Here is a 14,629-nt window from a genome sequence, read left to right as displayed (position 1 = left end):
AATGTGGGTATTTATTACAACTGAACTATGAACACTGAAAAACCATGCAAAGTATACACTGCTAAAACATTTGAATTCGATAAAATGTTTTACTCACATATTTTGCTGCAGAGCATTCAAGGAAATTATAATAGCGACTGCTAAAAAGTTGAGTGTGCCTTTTCTCTTACGTCAAGCAATTTAAATAACTTGTCAAAAAAAAGCATTTCTTTAATGGCTAAGAAACTATTTGCCTGAACAAGCAACATACAAAAATGAGCAAGTATTGGCTTTGTCTTTAAGAGAAAAAGTAGTGAACTAGACCCTTCCTCCATATTAGCATGGATTTGAGTCGAATATCAAAGAATACATGACTAATTATCACCACCAAAAAAGCATCAGCATTTCATCTTATCTAGAAATTCTCTATGACAAAAAGATATCCAGCCATTAGTGGTTTTCTATACAAGCTCTAACCTAAGCGCCTAAAAGGATCGTTGTTTCCCCTCAATTCTACTTCACTGGGCACCACATTTTCAAAATGGTTCTATTCGGGGCACAAGCAAGGTTTGTCAATATTTACTGAACAAAGCCTCTATTAAATTGTCTAACAAAATGGAGGTCTCTCGGAAAAAAACAGGCCGTAACATCCTTCTTTTCACAAAATGGGCCAAACACACCCGCTTCAAGAAACCATGGTTTGGGTCAGATTTTCCCATAAGAATGGTTGTTTCATCCCTGGGACTGGATTCCTAGTAAAGGTTTTCTCCGGACCCAGGTAAGGGGGTGGATGATGGGGGCCAGTTCTCCCTGGATACTCTGGAAGGCGGCGACGAGGACTGATCCCAAAGCTCTGGGTTAAGGAATTAGTTCAGGGGGCGGAGGCTTTAGCGGTCCGCAGGTACCTAATCAGCAACAAAACAGGCCGCCCGCCTACGCAAGAGACGTGGGCTCTCCCGTCCCAGCCAAGTCAACACTCAAGGCTCAAACTCTCCTTTCGGCCTCCAGGCCCCGCCTGACCCCATTGGCAGCAGTTCCCGCCAATCCGCTCGGTCGCCGCCCCCCAGGCCCGCCTGCCCAGCCCTGATTGGATGGGACGGGAGCCGGGACCTCGTGTTACCAATCTGGGAGCCCCTTACTCAGCCACACACACAAGCCCAGGTGCGCCCGCGGAGACCCTTCCCTCGCCTTCCCCATCCCTTCCCCCACCCCCAGGGCACTGGCAGAGACTTACCGTCCCGGGAGGTGCCCATCAACTGGTCCAGCATCGCGCGCATCTGGGCCTGCGCCGACATGGCGGCGGCGTAGCGGGCGGACGGACGGGGGTGGGGCGCAGACCGGGCCCTCTCGGGCGGGGGGACAAGGGGAAGGGGTGGGGGAAGGTGAGACGCTGTCTCGGTTGCCGCCGCTGCCTCGAGGCGTGCGGAAAAGGGAGCTGGAGGGGTTGCAGGAGAGTCCGGGCTGCGCTCCTCACGACGACGCGTACGTGGAAGGCAGCAGCCCCCGAAAGCGACCCTCGTTCCCTCACTCTCCGTCGGGTTCCTGGGGCAGAAGCAATACCGGCTAACCAAGCTCTCGTCTCCAACACCGCCACCCGCCAGAAGACGTCAGCCCCCCCCTTCAAGCTCTGACGCCGCTCGCCGCCACCGTCGCCGCGACGTGAGCGCGCACGCTCCTCGCGCTTAGTCGTTTCCCGCGGGGGCTCCACCAACTAGCGTCCAACTGTATTTGCTCCGCCCGCCCCGTGCGGGAGGGGTTCCACCCTAACGGCTCTCGGGCGCGTGCACGCGGGCCTCTCCCGCCCCAGCCCTCCAGATCTCGCGAGACTCTGGTGCCTCAACGGACCCTCGAGCCGGATCCGCCCCGGGCGCGAAACCTCACGCTCCAGGCTGCAGGTCCGCTAGGGCAGCGTTGCACGCTGTGCTGGCGAACCAGCCCCAAGTTAGCCAGTGTGCCAGAGGGTTAGCCCGAGTCGAAAGTAAGTAGAGACCATACCCGTCGTTTCGACGGAGGTTAGCAGCCTTAGGAGCTAATACGGGCGTATTCCTGTCGAATATTCATTGACCGATTAACTCGTTTTCAAGGGCCCACCTGAAAATCGTGTAGACTCGACTCCTTTCTAACTGCTGCCCGACCCTCTACAGAAGGAGCCCTGGAGATCTGACAGCTGGGTCATCTTCCTTAATCTATGCAGGGAGGCTTTAAGCACCCCCAACTGGAATAAATCAGGTTCAGGAAATAACGCCTGAAATTACTGCACTACGAAACAGGCCACCTACCCCATTCGGATTTGTCATCGTTACTTATATATATAGCAGGAAGCTGTTAGTCTAAATTAGAAACTATAAAAGTTAAGCAGTATTCTAACAAAGGAAAGGAGGTCATCTTGTAGAGAATTTTTTTCCTGCTTGAGAGCTAAATTTGAAGGATAAGGCCTTTTCAGTGTATCAGCAGCCCTGACAACAGAAAAGCAAGCCTGTGGGTTCTTAGCTTGCCATCACCCCGCATTCCAGACGTAGGTCGACCGATTACTAACTGTGGGACCTTCAGCGTTTTATTTCTTAATCTCATGTCTAATGAAGATACATACCTTATAGCACTGTTGTGAGGACTAAATGAGCTAGCAGAAAATCCTAGCCCAGAGCCTTGCCCTGAGGTTTTAACTTTTTTTTGTAAAATATTAATTCCTTAAGATGAGACATAGGTACTTTGCAAGGAAATAATGGTAAAATTGTTTGTTTCATTAAGATTTTATATACATTGTCTTGGAACTTATAATTTAATATCAAGATCAGTAAAAAATTTACATGAAATAGCAATCATAGTCCCAAGATCCTTTTTTTCTTTTTGGCCGCACTGCGCTGCTTGAGGGATCTTAGTTCCCTGGCCAGGGATGGCACCTGTGCCCTGCCAGTGAAAGCACCGAGTCCTAACCACTGGACCACCAGGGAATTCCCCCAAGATCCCTTTAAATGCATACTGGGCCAACAAAAATCTTAGAATCATCCTAGTGTGTAGTAACTGACCAGATAGTTTCCCACCAGTTATTCAGAGAACTGAAAATTCAAACAACTCCAATACTTGGAGTATCATCCTTTGAAAACAATTTACAATAAAAGAAAAATTTACAAATTAATATGTCTGAGAGGAATGCACTATTATATGTACAATACCCTTAGGAGGAAAATACACTAAAATGTTGAAATGTTATGTGTCAGTGAAGAGATTTTAGTTCTTATCCCTCTCTTACTTTCTACCTTTCTGGTTGCTTACATTTTAGATGTATCTCTTATTTTAAAAAAACATGTTTTTTTTCAATAGTCTGATATTCACTGTCTTTTAATTGAAGCATTTAATCATTCATATTCATGTAATTACACGTGCTTGAGTTTAAAGCCCTTATTTTGTCTATTTGTCTCACCTGTTTTATGTTTAATTTTCTCTCCTTTCTTGCCTGCCTTTTAATCATTCCATTTTTTCCCCTTCTAGTAGTCTGAAAATTTTATTCTGTTTTTATTCTTTTAGCAGTTACCCTAGAAGTTATAAGGGGCATTTTTAATGTATCAAAGTCTTTACACTTCCCCCAGAGAGAACCTAGAAAACTAACTCCATTTAACCTCTTCCCAAGATACATGCTCTTGTTAAGCATGTGTTTTAGTTCTTTACGGTTTTTTTTATTTGGCCGCACCCCGCAGCTTGTGGGATCTTAGTTCCCCAACCAGGGATGGAACCCAGGCCCACGGCAGTGAAAGTGCAGAGTCCTAACCATTGGACTGCCAGGGAATTCCCAGTTCTTTATGTTTTTTAAAACCAAGTTTCATATAATCGATGTTTGTTTATTTACCACTTTGCTTTGCTTTCCTTCTGGAATCTCTGCCTTTCCATCTGGGGTCATTTCCCTTTTGTCTGATGTTTAAACTTTAGGACTAGGAGTCAGCGATATAGAATTCACCCATCAAATCCAGCCCATTGCCAATTTTTGTGAATAGTTTCATTGGAATACCACCAGGCTTACTGATTTGTTATTGTCTATGGTTTTTTTGCGCTACAACAGCAAAGTTGAGTGGTTGTGACAGATACCATACCCTATGGCCTGCAAGACTAAAATATTTACTATCTAGCTCTTTAGGGAAGTTTGCCTACCCTGCCTCAGGGTTTGCTTTAGTGTTTGGCCTGCTGGTAAGGAACTCTTCCATTTTTGTTGATTTGAAAAGACCTTTATTTTGCCTTTCTCAATTCTAGATGGATATTCTAGGTTGGAAGTTATTTTCTTTCAGCACGTAGATTCTATCGTTCTGCAGCCTTCGTTGCTCCTGGGAAGTCAGTTCTCAGTCTGTCACTCCTTTGAAGATAGCTGGCTGCTTTCAAATTTTGTTCTTTTTGCCTGGGGTTTTCTGCAACTTACTCTGATGTATCTGGGTGTGGATTTATTTTTATTTATTCTGCTTGAGATTCATTGAGCTTTTAGAATCTGTGAACTGACATCTATCAATTCCAGGAAATTTTTAGCTATTCTCAAATACTGTCATTCATCAACTTCTGGACCTCCAAATAAAGTTTTCACTGTTTCCTCTATGTCTTTACTCTCTTAGCATTTTCCACCTTGTCTTGCCAAGCTACCTTCTTGATACTTTTTTTCTGACAAATTTTATAGTTCACACTAATCTCCCTTCCACTGTATCTAGTCCGCTGTTAAACCCATCCATTAAATTCTTTAGTTTTTCAGTTCTAGAATTTTTATTTGGTTTTTCAAATCTAAGTCATTTTTTATAGTTTCTGGTTCCTTGATGAAATTCCCAAGGTTGGCTGTTCTTTGACCCTAGTGATCATAATTGTTTTGTAATCTGAGTTTGCTAATTATAATATCTGATGTTTTCTGTTTCTGTTTCTGTTGTCTGTTGTATTTCCTGGTTTTCACTTATGGGGTCTTGTTTTCTTCTGTGTCTGGTTATCTTTGTGTGCTGAACATGTATTTGAAAAACTATGTGTAGGAATAATATAAGCCCTAAGTAGGATATAATGCTATCTTTCTCCAGAGAGGATTTTTATTTTACTCCGATAGTAACTTGAAGTACTTGTCAAGGATCACCATGATACAAGTTCAATGCTTTAATTTCTCTTGACACCAAAATGGCAAAAATATGGTCTGAAAGCCTGGCAAGGGCTTTTTTTTATTTCCAGTTCACACTTGAGGGTGAACTCCAGGGTCCTAGTTTCAAGTGAGTGTGAGTTTATTAGAGTGCCCACCTTGGTGGGCCCTAGACTTTGCCTTTTGCCTCCCTAGCTCTATGATCCCACCAAAAATACAGGTCAGTTTCAATACTGAAGCTATTGCTACTAAATTGGCAAATGCCCTGAAGCCAAAAATGTGCCTTTGTGTGCTGCACTTACTTTTCTTGGTTCTTGTCTTCTAAGATTTGGCCTAGTATTTCCCTACTTATCTTAATAGCTCTTTAATGATTTTAAGAATTAAAAAAAAAATTTCATCCACGTTTTTTAGCTGTCTTCAACAGAAGGGTTAATCCAAATTACCTAGACTATCATTAACAGAAGTTTGTTCTCTTTGTTTGTAAACTTTTTTTAATTTCTAAAATTTAGTTGCTCTTATCTGAAAAAAACAAAAACCTCTGTGAATATGTCTTTGTGTACATTCTAGCAATGATATCCATTCCTTCAGGAATAAGGTCTCATAAGGAAACAGGAACTTATAAGAACAGTATATACTCTTAATCTATACATGCTAGAAACTAGGTAATTAAAAATTAGAATAGGTACAAGTAGCATACATTTTGCTAGCCATCCAGAGCAGACAACTCTGCATTTTACTGTAATTTATAAACTAATATAGTAAATAAATAAAGGCTATATAGTAAAATTTAATACTGCAATTATCCTTGGGGCATGAGTACATACCTAACATCAAATTTTATAAACATGGTTCCTGTTAATTTAAATGTAGATTAAAAAATACAAATTCTGGGGGACTTCCCTTGTGGTCCAGTGGTTAGGACTCCGTACTTCCACTGCAGGGGGCATGGGTTTGAGCCCTGGTCGGGGAACTAACATCCCGCAAGTCACACGCAGCAGAATGTTGAAAGAAAGCCATGGCTCCTAGAACCAAATTTCGGTATGGCTAGACTGTCAAACGTAAGGGGAGTAGAGATGTGGCTCAAGAGAGTTGGCAAGGGCCAGATCCTGTAGGCCCTTGTTAAAGTTTAACTTGAAGGGTTGTAAGCTGGAGAGAGACAAGATCAGATCTGTACATAGTGGAATATGGATTGATTGAAGAGCGCAATTTGGATTTAACGAGACCAATTAGGGAGGGCAGTGGTTCAGCGAAGAGATGCAGGAGATAAGAGGTCTGCGCTAGGGTAGTAGCAATAGCGAGTCAAGATTCTTAGGAGGTAAAATCTAATTTAGCGATTATTTAGCTGAGGATGTGAAGGAAAAGAAGCAGTCTCAAATAACTCAGATTTCCGACTTAAGTGGCTGAGAATGTCAATGAACTAACAGGGAACACCAGGGATTTTATGGGGGAATGAGGAGTTTCCATTTTAGATGCACTGAATTTGAGATGCCTTTGAGTCACCTAAGCGGTGTTGTCTGGCCGCTGGACGCACAGGTCTATAGCTTGGCAGGGGAGCCTGGATTGGAGTTAGCCTGTTGATGATAATTAAAGCCTTGGAATGGAGGTGATCACCCAGGGAAAGCATGTAGAGTGTGAGATAAGGACCTAGGTCTGAACGTGAGGAACACCAACATATAAGTGATACACAGAAGAGGAAACTGAAGACAAATGGCTAGAGTGAGAGAAGAAAGCAGAAAATGTATCATGAAAGCCAAGAGAAAAGGAAGGAAAGGTTAACAGTGGCAAATACTCCCTAGGGGTCAGCAAGATAAGGAATGATCCATTGGGTTCAGTGGCATGAAGGTCATTTGTAAATTTGCAAGGCAGTTCTAGTAGAGGGTGAAAAACCAGACTGCAGTGGATTAAGAATGAATGGTCATGAAAAATGCAGAAAATGGGTACATGAGACAACATGGATTTTTAACCTCAAAATCTGTATGCTGAGCAAAAGAAGCCAACTCAAAAGAGTAAATACTATATGACTGCATTTGGATGAAATACTTGAACAGGCCAAACTGATCTATGGTTACAGCAAGCAGGTCAATGGTTGCCTGGGACCAGGTGTGGGGAAGGGGGGTTGTCTGCAAATGGGCACAAGGGAACTTTTGGGGGGCAATGAAAATGTTCTATAGCTTTATTGGTGTGGTTATTACACAGATGCATTCATTTGTCATTATTCATTGACCTGTATATTTATTATACGTACATTATACCTCAATATAACTTATTTTATAAGTTTAAAAAATGTGGGGACTTCCCTGGCGGTCCAGTGGTTAAGACTTTGCCTTCCAGGATGACTAATAAGAAAATAAATAAATAAATAAATAAATAAATAAACATTAAAAAAAAAAAAAAAAGACTTTGCCTTCCAATGCAGGGGGTGCGGGTTCTATCCCTGGTCAGGGAGTTAAGATCCCACATGCCTCGCGGCCAAAAAACTAAAACATAAAACAGAAGCAATTTTGTAACAAATTCAATAAAGACTTTAAAAAAAAAAATGTATAAAATGAAAATTCACTCAATTCACTGAATAAATTCATTCAATTCATTGAATACATTCAATTTGTTTGCGAACAGGAATGAGTTAGAAGATAGGAGCTGAAAAGATATTTGAGTTAAAGCTGAGTACAACTGACCCTTGAACAACATGTGTTTGAACTGTGCTGGTCCACTTATACGTGGATTTTTTCAATAATAAATACCAAAGTACTACCCGACCTGCAGTTGGTTGAATCTGCAGATGCAGAACCGTGGAGGGCAGACTATAAATTAAACTCAGAGTTTTGACTCTGTGGAGGATTGGTGCCCCTAATCTCCCAAATTGCTCAAGGGTCAACTATAGTTGTTTTTAGATGGAAGAGCCTTGAGCATATTTAAATACTAATAGAATTCGGTGAGAGGAAGCAGCTGAAGTTAAAGGACAGTCAGAAGAGACAGCAAAGGAATGTGATAAAGCATGTACCACATCAAAAACTATAGTGAGTTAACACAGTGCCAAAACCTCAGGAGTCCCTAGTTTTAGGACATTCCCAGTATAGAAAGTTTATCACTAATACAGTTCATATCCCAGAGTCAATTCCTTCTATTTCTAACATTGAGTTCACCTAATTCTGGATGGTAAGACCATTGATAGGAGGTCCAGGTTGATTATATAAGGACAGAAATGGCCTGAGCAAATCATTTAAACCATGGGAAATAAGTTGTCTGTATTTCAGAAGACTGGTGGCAATAGGGCTTAGAGGAAGGGTTCATGATGAAAGAATAAGGGTGCGGTGGTTTAAGATGAAAACAAGTTTTTCTTTTTTGTCAGGCACTTACGTACTGTGCACATGTTTTATGTAAACATTATTCTCACTTACTACAACCACCTTGTTGGCATTCTCATTCTACAGAAGAGGGAACAAGCTCAGGGCAACTAACCTACCCAAGATCACACAGCTGGTAAATTATAAAGATGGGATTAAAGCCTAGGTCTATATGACTTCAAGCCCATAAGTATTTCTTACCCTTTTAGGCAATTCTGCCTCAAATCTCTTTCTTTAAAAATGTTATGGGAATTCCCTGGCGGTCCAGTGGTTAGGACTCGGCGCTTTCACTGCTGTGGCCCGGGTTCAATCCCTATTCGGGGAACTAAGATCCCACAAGCTGCTCGGCTCGGCCAGAAAAAAAAAGTTATTTGTTATATACACAATATTTTAACTAAAGGAATCAAAACATCAATCTATCCTAATCCTTTTGCTTTCTTCATCTTAGCAAAGTAAAACATCTTCAGATAATAATATATCCATGTCCATGAAATAACACAGGGGGAAATAGTATGTTAAACATTTTTTTTTGATCTGTTCAATTGAACAAATGCTTGTTTTGACCTCTTAATACTATTATTTTAATGTTAATCTCTTAGAAGAAAGAGATAATGTTTTGAAGTGCTTGGAGTATTCTGTTCAGATTGTTCTCCTAGTGAGCAGAACTGAGCCTTGCATTCAAAACACTGATTGAATAATTGTCTATATAAGTCACTGTGGAAGACGCTTTATAGGCTACAGAAATGAACGAGACATCATCCTTACTCTAAAGGAGCTGACAGTCCAGGGAAAAGGAGATTATATGTCTACCATTGTAATACCAGAAGAAACTGACATATACCACAAAGGGGGCACAGATAAAGAACTATTGGTAGTTCACAGAGAATCTTTACTTGTGGAATTCAGGACTTTAGAGGCAAGGGAACCATTTAGGAGTCTAGTTTAATAGTTCAGCCAAAAGATTTCCAGTGCTTGAACTAGGACAGAGACAGTGATGCTAACAGTTCTTGCAGAAGCAGAACTTACTGACTGGATGTGGAGAGTGAGGAGAAAGAGAAACACAGAATGAAGCCCAAGTTCTTGACTTGGTCAGCCAAGTGCATTACGGAGCCCTTCACCCTGAGACAGAATTCAGGAGGAAGAGCAATTTGACATGGAGAGTAGAAGGCAGAAGCGGAGCGGTCAGTGTGCTCATTCCATTGCCCTCTCCCTGGTCTTCCTGCAGCCTGTAGATGAGTGGTGGCCATGTTCTTATACCTAAGGGTCAACTCTGTCAGGCCTAGGGAGATGACAGCTCCCCACTGTCTTGTTGACCTTAATTCAACCCACATCTTTATAAATATCCCTTCATTAACTCTCCTCAGTAACCCTGTATGAGTGTGCCATCTGTTTCCTACCAGGACCTTAACATCATATTTGTGTACTTTTAAATAAAAGGTATATATGTATAATTGTTTGTTTATGTATAGGAAACATCTAGAAAGATGCACACCAAACTGTTAGTAATCGTTACCACCTGGTAATGGGGTTGGGAGAGGGGAGAGAGGGACAAGGGAAAAGGTAAGAGGGCTTTATTTTATATGTCTATACCATTTGAATTCCTTAATAGGCTGTATTACTTTTTAAATTAAAAAAAAAATAGTTTTAAAAGTAAATCAAGAACATCAATCAGCCTAGTGTAAGAACTTCAGAAAATTCACTGAGAGTAAAGATGAAACCTCCCTAAGAAAACCTCAGTCAACAAAATTTCAGAGAAATTCAGTCAACAAAATTTCAGAGAAAACCCCTAAACTTTAAAAAAAATTTAATGATAAATACATATTGATAGAAATTATTAAATTCCTGTATGAAGGCAGCATCCAAGGAATCTCTCCATTTTCATGGCTCCCAGCCCTTCCCTCCAGGCTGTTGGGGCAACTTGAGACCCACTAAGCCAGCCGACTCCTCCACTGAGCGCTCACCCTTGCCATGAAATTCCTGGTGAAGGGCCACATGTTCTCGGATGCTGCGCAGAAGGCAGAGATAGGTGGCAGCTTGGAAATGAAGCTCATGCTGGGCTCTGCACAACTTCTCACTGGTGACCTGGAGAAGTAGCAAGGTCAGATATTCTATTAACAGCCCAGCTGCAGATACAGGTCCACAGAGAAAGATTTATTAAACAAGCATTCTCTAGAATGAAAGTAAATTGCAGAGGACATACAAACATGTGTTTGTGTATACTTAATAACATATATAAAGGCACTCTGTACATATATAGAGGCACACTGTAACTGTTGATTAGGAAAGCTGGCACCTGTTAATCAAAGAGGAATTTTACAAGGAGTTTCACTGAAGCATTTCATCCTGTCCTCAAATTTTAATACTGGAAAAAAGTTTATCTCTTGGTTCAACACCCTCATTTAACGAATGAGGGAACTAAAGCCCAGAGAGGCTCTATGGTTGGTTAATGGCAGAGATGGAGAATACAGCCAGGTCACTGATCACTAACGTCACCTAAGGAATAAAATACAGAACTTTCTCCCCTTCAAACAAATGAAGGGCTGCTTTATTTTATGTGACTGTGGACTTTGGTTAATATGGCATATGCCTTTCATTTCAATGAAAATTAAAAACTTATTTTTCTGAAAAATAGCTTTGTCCTCACCAGTAACAAAATGAAGGTTTTATAAATAAAAGTAATATGCATATGTTCATACTACTTAATTATACTCGCTCTCACAATTTACTTATTCATCTGAAAAATCTGTATTCTGATGACCTTTAGAAGCTGGAAATTCCATATCCATTCCAAAGTGACTATAAACCTTGTTTTTTCTTCATCATAATTAACTTCCAGATTAAATTAGTACACAGACTTTACCTGACTAGTTTTATGTTCTGAGGCTGTGAGAAAGGGGCAGGAAAGGTAAGACAAAGATGTGTGCATAGCCTCAAATGACTTAAGGAGCCCTGTTCAAGTGTGGATTAATCTCTGGGCACCACTGCCTACGTATGTCTCTCTCTGACCTTTCTTTACTTGAATATCTAGGTTTGGAATCTGAAAACTAGAATGTGTGCTTTAAGATTTGCAGATCACATATATGAAAATGGCACCTATAAGCTGCTCAAAAATAAAATTCATCTGCTTTAATCAATTTAACTTTTTATAATTAAAAATTTATGAGTGACCAACACTAATGTCAAGCATCAACAAAGGGTAACATTCATTTCTATTATATAAGTCTAAATTGATAGAATTTGAAACAGGAATTCTATGTTAGTATAGGACAGAGCATAACTGATCTTGATTCAGCTAAGCCTGAATCATGAGGAGTCAGGAGAAAAGCATCAGCAATGTAACATAGTAAATGAACCACAAGAGACCAAGAGATCTAATGAAACAGAAAATTGTATTTTCCCAATGGAGAAAGGGGAGATTCAGCTAACTGAATCCCTTCAGCCTAGGAAGAGGAGAGAGAAAATGGGCATAGATGATTATTGAGTTAGCTCTGAGCCAGCAGGAAATAGAACCCTTCCCCATATCCTCATATGCATTCCACAGAGTGGTGTTTCTGGAATTCTTAGCATGAATTTCAGGTGTATTTCCAAGGAACTTCAGAGACATTACCAAGGCCCTCTCAAGGGCAATCATGTTGCCTCCATTAGGTACAACTATAATCACGTCACCTTGAAAATCTTAAGAGTGACTTCCCATTACATTTCCAATGAAGTTTCAACTCCTGCCTACCACCTACCTTATCTTCCTCCACTTCATCCACCACACCCTAAGCCTTAACAGCTCTCCACTGTCAGTTCCTCTCACCTCTGGGCTTTCAGTTGTGCACCTTCTTTACTTAGACCTCATCTTCCCCAACCCCCATTTACTTGCTAACTCTAATTTATTCTTCAAGTCCCTGGTTAATGCACTTCCTCCTGAAAGCCTACCCCTTCTGTATGCCAGGACCCCTGTTGTCTATTTACTCCCTTAGCACTTGTTTATTCTAAGTCCTTGGTTATATGACTCCTCAGGTGGATCGTAAGCTTCTTAAAAGACAGCACCCATGTGGCTCTTATTCGTCGTTTTTAGCCAAGTTCCTAACAGTCCCTAATATTGTGACCTTTTAAAAATTAGTTGGAAGTTTAGTTCTAACATTTTGCATTCTAACTTCCATGGCTCAGAAAATCAAGAGTTAGGATGATGGTTCTCCCCTTTCCCACACTGCTCAAAGGACGCTAAGTTTCCTTTGCTAAAGCCCAAGCTGACTCTCCAATTTATCATTTCTGAGAAAGGCTGCAACTTCTTTCCAAACCATATCAGTAACTCTAAAGGCAGCAATTAAATGGAAGACTCTTATTTGGGAACCAAGTAACCTAGAGCCTAGTTGTTCCTATACATGTGCTTGTACAGGTCAACTGTCCCCGAGCCTCAGTTGCCCCTTTTGAAGAAAGAAACTATCTTCCATCCGATCTTGCCTAAGCGGTAGAAGGAATGCGGATTTCACAAAGGGATTTTCCAAAGATGATGACCTCCCATATGTACATATTTATCTACTACCGGCGGAAAACCTGTTGTCTCGTCACATATCACGTTAATGTTGTAACTCACAGTACCACCTCATTAGAGGTTTCTAGTTCAGCCCTGCAAGGCACCATTCCCTGAAGCGGCGTAGTCCTGCTCTTCAAGAAGCGCCCAATATTCCTCTCTGCATCAAAAACTGGTTCTCAGAATAGCTCTCCTCCGGAAAGGAGAGTGTCGGGTAGATGCTGTGGCCTGTGACCCTACACTCTCCACCAAGGACATCTTTTTTCTTGTCCCTCTCCATTTCCGCCATTTCACTTCCCTCTGACTCTCCCCTCCACACGGGCCAAAGACAGCCAATGAAATCCTCAGGGACGGCTCCACCCCAGGACGACTCTGCCTTCCCGCCGGTCCTCGGTTAGTCCCCGGGCTCAGGCCTTAGACTAGGGCCTGGATCTGTTTGGAGGGAACCAGAGCCTCAGAAATGAGGGCTAAAGCCAGGCGCGCTCCACCCTGCCCAGACCCGACTCTCCCTCCCTTCCCGGGAAAGGGACGCTGGAGCCCCCGGACACGGGCTTCCGTACCCGATGTGCACGGAAAGCCTTCACGAGGTACCGATAGGCCGCGGTGTGGCGATAGGGTCGGCCTGTGGCCGCGTTCAAGTAGCGCAACTCTCGGAGAAGGCCTCGCCAAGTGCGCAGCGGTGACCCCAAGGCCGCCATTTTCCCGTCGTCCGAGCCTGGTGCGGGACGGCGCCCTACGCCCCTCTTACTCCCTCACCACCCCCTGCTCAGCCGCTTAATGGTACGGTCGGAACCAGACTGCCGGCTCCCCCTATCGACTGCAGGACAGTGGAATGTCTCACTTCCCTTCTTTGCGGAGCGTTATTAATCGAACGCCGAGCGGCGTCCTAAGGTGTTAAGAGAAAAGCAAACGAAAGCCGAGTGTAACTGAAGAGCCTGGAGAAAGGCCGGGCAAGGGAAAAGAAGGTCCTAGTTCCTTTCCTGACTGCGTCATTTCAGACGCCATTCGCTGACGGACCGCTGACTCTGGAGAAAATGAGGGCATGTCGGAAGTGGGTGTCAATTTGAAATAGAAAACTTTGAGATTTTATTTCTAGAGGGGATGTCAAAATTCAACGTACTGACTTAGCAGAAATCTTAATGGGGTTACGGCTTAGAAGAAGGAAATGGGAGTATGTTGATTCTTGCAAACTGTAGCCCCACACCTAGAAAAACCACGCATACACTTTCCATCGTTAAAGAGTAAAATTAAGTTAGCATTTTTAGCTATAATTGTTTAAGAAGGGGGAAAGGCAAAACGTTTTGTTGGAAAGTTTATTTTAAAGGCAAAAGTGCAACCACCCCAGATGGGACTCGAACCCACAATCCCTGGCTTAGGAGGCCAATGCCTTATCCATTAGGCCACTGGGGCTTCGGTGAGTAACGCGCTCAAACAACGTATTCAATTTTTTTCCTCCTTGGTACGTCATTGTCATTTCAGTTTCTTTTTAACCTATCCTAGGAAACCACACTTAGTACCATTAATGAGGTGCGAGGCATGCTGGGAGTTGTAGTTCAGAGAACAAATATCCGCCTCACAGCTCCAAAGGTTTTACCCTCGAAGCAGCACCGACGCGCCGGACGGAGATCGGGCACGCGCACGGTTTTGCGTACGCGTTTCCTACGCGGTAGCTCCCGCGCCTGCGCAAAAGCGCGC

The 14,629-nt window shown here is 42.5% G+C and overlaps 2 protein-coding genes and 1 non-coding gene across 3 annotated transcripts in view; all 3 read right to left on the bottom strand.

Moving 5' to 3' along the window:
• LUC7L2 (LUC7 like 2, pre-mRNA splicing factor) overlaps positions 1 to 1,297 on the bottom strand; it is a 57,332-nt gene extending 56,035 nt beyond the window's left edge. The window contains exon 1 of the mRNA XM_061198800.1: positions 1,214 to 1,297. The gene's annotated coding sequence lies outside the window, so the exon portion shown is untranslated. The remainder of the gene's footprint in view (positions 1 to 1,213) is intronic.
• Positions 1,298 to 10,199: 8,902 nt separating this feature from the next.
• Positions 10,200 to 13,737, bottom strand: FMC1 (formation of mitochondrial complex V assembly factor 1 homolog). The gene is made up of 2 exons (XM_061198799.1): positions 13,495 to 13,737; positions 10,200 to 10,494 (listed from the first exon to the last, which is right to left on the bottom strand). The coding sequence occupies exons 1-2, from the start codon at positions 13,630 to 13,632 to the stop codon at positions 10,291 to 10,293; spliced, it is 342 nt and encodes a 113-aa protein (XP_061054782.1). The 5' UTR covers positions 13,633 to 13,737; the 3' UTR covers positions 10,200 to 10,290.
• A 534-nt stretch (positions 13,738 to 14,271) lies between these two features.
• Positions 14,272 to 14,344, bottom strand: TRNAR-CCU (transfer RNA arginine (anticodon CCU)). Its single transcript has one exon. It is a non-coding gene; the product is annotated as a tRNA-Arg (tRNA).
• Between the last annotated feature and the right edge of the window lie 285 nt (positions 14,345 to 14,629).

The sequence above is a fragment of the Eubalaena glacialis genome, chromosome 8, assembly GCF_028564815.1.
Source record: "Eubalaena glacialis isolate mEubGla1 chromosome 8, mEubGla1.1.hap2.+ XY, whole genome shotgun sequence".
Taxonomy (NCBI): domain Eukaryota; kingdom Metazoa; phylum Chordata; class Mammalia; order Artiodactyla; family Balaenidae; genus Eubalaena; species Eubalaena glacialis.
This window is presented reverse-complemented; position numbering and strand designations above follow the sequence as displayed.